At 43.2% G+C, this 6,000-nt stretch overlaps 1 protein-coding gene across 3 annotated transcripts in view; it reads left to right on the top strand.

The window, feature by feature from the left end:
* The window catches only part of ZDHHC5 (zinc finger DHHC-type palmitoyltransferase 5), a 33,818-nt gene that overhangs the window by 2,982 nt on the left and 24,836 nt on the right, over positions 1-6,000 (top strand). The window contains exons 1-2 of one of the 3 annotated variants that reach the window (XM_032283353.1): positions 121-141; positions 2,261-3,435. In XM_032283353.1, coding sequence (XP_032139244.1) covers positions 3,332-3,435 — 104 coding nt within the window. In that variant the 5' untranslated portion in view covers positions 121-141; positions 2,261-3,331. Of the gene's footprint in view, positions 1-120; positions 142-2,260; positions 3,436-6,000 lie in introns of those variants that run through there. The other 2 variants (XM_032283352.1, XM_032283355.1) reach the window with 2 other exon arrangements.

Below are 6,000 nucleotides of genomic sequence, written 5' to 3'. Positions count from 1 at the left end.
TTTTTTTTTTTTTTTTTTGAGACAGAGTCTCACTCTTGCCCAGGCTAGAGTTCAGTGATGTGATCTTGGCTCACCACAGCCTTCCCCTCCCGGACTCAAGTGATTCCTCTGCCTAGGCCTCCTGAGTAGCTGGGCCTACATGTGTGCACCATCATGCCTGGCTAATTTTTGTATTTTTAGTAGAGACAGGGTTTTACTATGTTGGCTAGGCCGTTCTCAAACTCCTGACCTTGTGATCCTCCTGTCTCAGCCTCCCAAAGTGCTGGGATTACAGGCATGCGCCACCATGCCCGGTCTGAAACCCTAATTTTAAGAAGAGAAATGAATCATAATGGAAGGCATCTTTGCCTTCCATGCCACAGGTAAGACAGGAAGTGGTAAATTTTAGGGCTCGTTTATATTTTGTTATCTGAATTTTCTGATTTTTTTTCCCCTCCCTCCTCTGCCTTTTTTTTTGAGACAGAGTCTCGCTCCTGTCACCTAGGCTGGAGTGCAGTGGCACAATCTTGACTCACTGCAACCTCTACCTCCCGGGTTCAAGTGATTCTTCTGCCTCAGCCTCCCGAGTAGCTGAGACTACAGGCGCCCACCACCACACCTGGCTAATTTTTGTATTTTTAGTAGCGAAGGGAATAAAACCACTTTCTTTTAAAATTCTAACTGAGTAGAATTTTTGGCTTGCAGATTCCAAGTTATCTCTGTGGAAGGTAGAAAGGGTTCCTGTCATCTGGGTGTGGTGGCTCACACCTGTAATCCCAGTACTTTGGGAGGCTGAGGCGGGTGGATCACAAGGTCAGAAGATTGAGACCATCCTGGCTAACACAGTGAAACCCTGTCTCTACTAAGAATGCAAAAAATTAGCCAGGTGTGGTGGCGGGTGCCTGTCATCTCAGCTACTAGGGAGGCTGAGGCAGTAGAATCCCTTGAACCTGGGAGGCAGGGGTTGCAGTGAGCCAGATCGCGCCACTGCGATCCAGCCTGGGTGACGGAGCAAGACTCCATCTTAAAAGAAAAAAAAAAAAAAGTGTTTGTGTCACCAAAGGGTCATGTGAACTCTTGGGTTCTGAACCTCAAGTGATTCAGTAGAATGTCCTCGGGCTTTCTGTAGCCTTCAATTTTAAAGAGTGGGATAAGGGACTGTGTCACCAGATAATGTGAGTAAAGTGCTTTGAGATCACCAGATGAAAAGCATCATATAAAACCTCAAGGTGCTGGTGTTAGTTTGCTGCTGTCATCAACAGAAATAATTGTTACTCTTAGTCATATTGGAGCAGGCGGGGCTCAGTTACCTTAGGCCAATATAGAAATAATAAACTGTTGAATTGGGAAGAAAGGACCAACCCCGTGCTAGGTTCAGTTTCTCATAGAGGGCATCATGCCTTTCTGTGCAAGAACAGTTCTTACCCAATGTTCTAATGGGTGATTCCAGAAGACCAAAAATTCAGCTTCTGCCTCTTGTAACTAAAAAGCATAGAGGATCAAGAGAGAGAAACACACAGAGAAAAAAAATGAGACTTGCTGTCCTAATTTTGAGGTTAATTTTTTTCTTTTTTCATTGTAGCAATAAACATTCTCTTTGTCCAAAGAGTAATCTTTGTTCTAGGACTGTCCTTCACTGCTGTGCCCTTGTTTGTGATTTTGATATTCTTGGTATTTGTTACTACCATCTGTGTCAGGTGAGATGGGCCCCTTACAAGAGCTAGTCCTTTGATGACCTTAGGCCCGGTAAAGCCATGTTCTCCTTCCAAGCTGAACAGGGTGAAGGATTTTGAATCAGTTTTCCTCCCAATTCAGAGTCCTTTCCTACCCTACATACATGTAAGTGAAATGGAAAACAGTCTTTCTTTCAGATAGTACTTTTTTTTTTTTTTTTTTTTTGGGACGGAGTTTCGCTCTTGTTACCCAGGCTGGAGTGCAATGGCGCGATCTTGGCTCACCGCAACCTCCGCCTACTGGGTTCAGGCAATTCTCCTGTCTCAGCCTCCTGAGTAGCTGGGATTACAGGCACGCGCTACCATGCCCAGCTAATTTTTTGTATTTTTAGTAGAGACGGGGTTTCACCGTATTGACCAGGATGGTCTTGATCTCTTGACCTCGTGATCCACCCGCCTCGGCCTCCCAAAGTGCTGGGATTACAGGCTTGAGCCACCGCGCCCGGCGCCAGATAGTACTTTTTAACAGCAGCCTGTGGAATTTTAGCCTTGGTGTCTAAGAAGTACCCTGAAAGAATTTTCTGATAAAGATACTTGTTTTTCTCCAGGTGAGGCACCATAACCCGGTTGAACTCTGCATCTGGAAAGCTGAAGATTGAAGAAAGATAAGAGACATTGCCTAGTCTGGAAACAGGGACATCTTTGGAAACTTCGTGTCATCCACAGTAAATTTTTAAAGTGTCATCAAGTGGAATTGATTTCTTCATTTTATTCTGCTTTATTGGGAAGAACATGGCTTCAAGGATTTTAAGTTTCCCTTTAGTTTTACGTGAACTCTGTAGGAAACAGAGCCCTTGAAGGGCTTGGGAATAACAAGAAGAGATTGAAGACAGACAAGCTTGCCCTCTTTTCTCTGTTTTCCTGCCCCTTCAAAGAAAAGGATTTACAACTCAAACTTACAACAGCTGTGGTCCAGCTTTAACCATCAAGAGAGAAATAAATTAAACCACCATTGCCAGACTACATTCCCTGGTGAAGTCAGGGTGTGGGAGTAGTGGCATTGAGAAGACTGCCTAACAGAGACAAAGACTGCAGTAAACACAGCTTCTCTTTAAAGTTGGAAGGGGCCTTAGTTTCTTTTTGGGATTAAATTAGAAACACAAGGCATACCTCTTTTAGGTGCAGCTCACATTTTGTGGAAGTGTAGTCGTGGAGGTACTATAGTATCTCCTCAGAAGAATTTTTTTTGCCCAAAGTTTGCTGCCATACCCTGATAGTCTCCCCTTTTGAAGACCTGCCTCCATCCATGAGCTGTATCTTGATCTGTATGACTGTCCATGTTTTCCGCCTGCAACCATTTGCATGTGTACAGCTTACTGTTGGTCTCCAGTTTTTAAACTGTACAAGTTGTGTTTCTTAATATCCCCTTCTGCCTTGTTCTGGGGAGGTGGTTATTCAGCGTTTGGAGTCACCTTTCCCCCTCCCATGTGCTTTTCTTCATTTGAGATCTTTTGACCTTTGGCTTTGTTTTGGGAGGGGGAAGGGTGATAAGTTTTCTGTTTTCCTGGTTTCTTTCTGTACTTCTCTCTGTTGCTTCCCTCCTCCCATTTTCTTGTCTGTTCTGCCGCTGTGTGGGCCTGGGCTATGCGGCAGGGCAGATTTCCCATCAGAGCTGCAACATGCCCGCAGAGTCTGGAAAGAGATTCAAACCCAGCAAGTATGTCCCGGTCTCTGCAGCCGCCATCTTCCTAGTAGGAGCTACGACACTCTTCTTTGCCTTTACGTGAGTTTTCTCCCAGCAGGGGTGTTTGGGTGGGTGGATACTCCATGGGAAGTGAGGAGGTGTGCTTTCTCTTGAGTTTTGCAAAGCCAAGTGACTGAGAGGGCTCAGTGTCTGGTACAGGTAAATGCAAATTCCAGAGATATTTAAGAAAAGTGAGAAAAAGCCTGTCCTTTCAGCCTTGTTGTAAGTTTTACTTCACTGAATCTTCTACTTTCCCTTTCCTCTTGTATTTTGGAATCATAGTTGTCTTCATATTTTTCTACCCAGCTCCATCATTAGATGATCCTAAACTAGGAAGGAAGTGGGAGGAAACCACCAGAGAGGCTTGAAGCAGTTTAAGCAGTCAGTTCTATAAGAGAAAGAGAACTAGACTAGACTAAAGGCATTTTTACTTTTATTTATTTATTTTTTTGAGACGGAGTCTCTCTCTGTCACTCAGGCTGGAGTGCAATGGCATAGTCCCGGCTCACTGCAACCTCTGTCTCCCGAGTTCAAGCGATTCTCTTGCCTCAGCCTCCCAAGTAGCTGGGATTACAAGCACCCACCACCACGCCTGGCTAAATTTTGTATTTTCAGTAGAGATGGGGTTTCACCATATTGGCTAGGTAGGTCTCAAACTCCTGACCTCAAGTGATTCCCCTGCCTCAGCCTTCCAGAGTGCTGGGATTATAGGCATAAGCCTCTGTGCCCACCGACTAAAGGCTTTTTAAATGCTAATGGCTTTTTCCCAGGATGTTTGAAGCTTAGGTTTGAGATTGTGCAAAGTGAGAGTACTGGAAAATTTCTGATTTATAGGATACACCAATGAGACAGTTTTGGCTTTTAGTGTTATCCAGATGGTTTTCTTTTTACTCTTAAGAGCAGAAGCCTGGAGAAGTGAAGGCTACTGAGAAAGGAAAGGGTAAGTTTTATTTGGGAAGAGAGTCCTAAAAGGTCCTTTTATTATAGTTTCTGTTGAGGGAATGACAGTAATTCTCCCATTACTTGGTTCCGTTGAGAAAAGAAGTTGATCTGAAAAAATTTCCCATTTAGGATCTAGGATCATCATCATTCTCACTTTGATCTTCAGACTTTGTTCATTTACTTGTTATTGGAGGAGACTGAGTGATTTACCCTTCCCTTTTTCGTTAGTTTTTTTTTTTTAAGCTCTTGACAATCTGAAAAGCATCCTTGCTGTTAACTGTTTATAAATTAACATGTACCAGGCTTCTGAGCCTTATAATGTTGAGTCATTGATTTAGTGCTCTAGTTGCATCTCTTGGAATCATCAGAGCATGCTGGATCTTCTGGGAAGTTACTTTGTCATGGTTCAGGCTCAAACCTAATTGTGAAGTGCTATTCAGAGCAACATGAGGTTGCTGGAAGGAGGAAGAAAGTGAATTGAAGTGGTTGAGAATAAAAGCACTTGGGCTCATTGAAGTAGAGATCATTGGGGTTGAGGCAGTTATACACGGAAGTTAAATCTGAGGTAGGAGGGAAGGAAAAACCCCCATATTGAGCTTTAGAAGCCAAAAGAAATTCTGAAAAATGTGGGTCACATTGTCTAAAGAGTCAGCAAAGTAATACTGATATATTTCTCTCTAGTTTTTAAACAAGGAAGTAAAGAATCACTATGTAAGGCATGAACACTGTCCTACTTCTCACCTTCTTCTCTGAAGTGGAGAAGTCATAGATTTTTTGGCCCCCAGCTGTGAGTCTGAACATACCTGCTGGAGTCCCTTAAGGGTCTAGAGACAGTCCTGTTCTTCTCTGACTTAATCTTTTCTTCATAATCTTTTTCTCTTGCCTAAACTCAACATGTTCAGTGTTCTGTCTTTCTTCATGCATTTACTACCAGAAAGGGGTGAGTTTTTGGTGTCAGAACTTGTTTTGGTTTTTGCTAATATGGCCGGTGAGTAGATTCAAAATTTTAACCAAGGGACATTTATGTTTTAGTATCCTTGTAGCAGTTTTGGTTCTGGGTCAAGAGGGGTATGTACAAGACCAGTTTGATACCCTTAGCTCTGCTCAATTAGGGAGGGTCTATTTTCCTTTAAGAGGCAAAGCCTTTGGAGCAGGAAATAGAGGGGACTAAGTGATTTCTGTCTTTCAGGCTACCTGTTCTTGAGAAAGGAGAAGCAGAATCCTTGTTTTTAATTTGCTAACCTGGAACCATTGAAGTGTTTGGCTGGTTATACCAGTTTGCCTACAAAGAGTTGTCCTGACATAGGCATTTTCTCAACTGATAGTTGAAGCTGTTTAACCTACTTTCTCATTCCTTGGTGCGGGTAAAGTAGGATCCCTCCTTATTCCATGGTCTCTTAGTCCTAGGAGAAATGATTTTGGTGGACAATATTGACCCTATTTGGAATTACTGCCTCTCATTCAAAGTTAGAAGAGCTCTGAATCATGGCTGGAGTTACTGCCACTATCAGTTTCCACAGGACCAATTTCTGGGCTCCCTCTTTTCCTCAGTGTCTCCCCTCTTCACCTTGTTGGGGCATAAACACCTTGTTTATCTTACTGTAGCACCTAGCTCTGGTAATTCTGAAATTCTCAACTCCTCTTCTCCATCTGACTAGAGTT

Source organism: Sapajus apella, unplaced genomic scaffold (assembly GCF_009761245.1).
Source record: "Sapajus apella isolate SASKATOON/1434 unplaced genomic scaffold, GSC_monkey_1.0 scaffold14, whole genome shotgun sequence".
In the NCBI taxonomy this organism is placed as follows: Eukaryota; Metazoa; Chordata; class Mammalia; order Primates; family Cebidae; genus Sapajus; species Sapajus apella.
The sequence above is the reverse complement of the archived record's forward strand: the minus strand, read 5'-3'. Positions and strand labels throughout refer to the sequence as shown.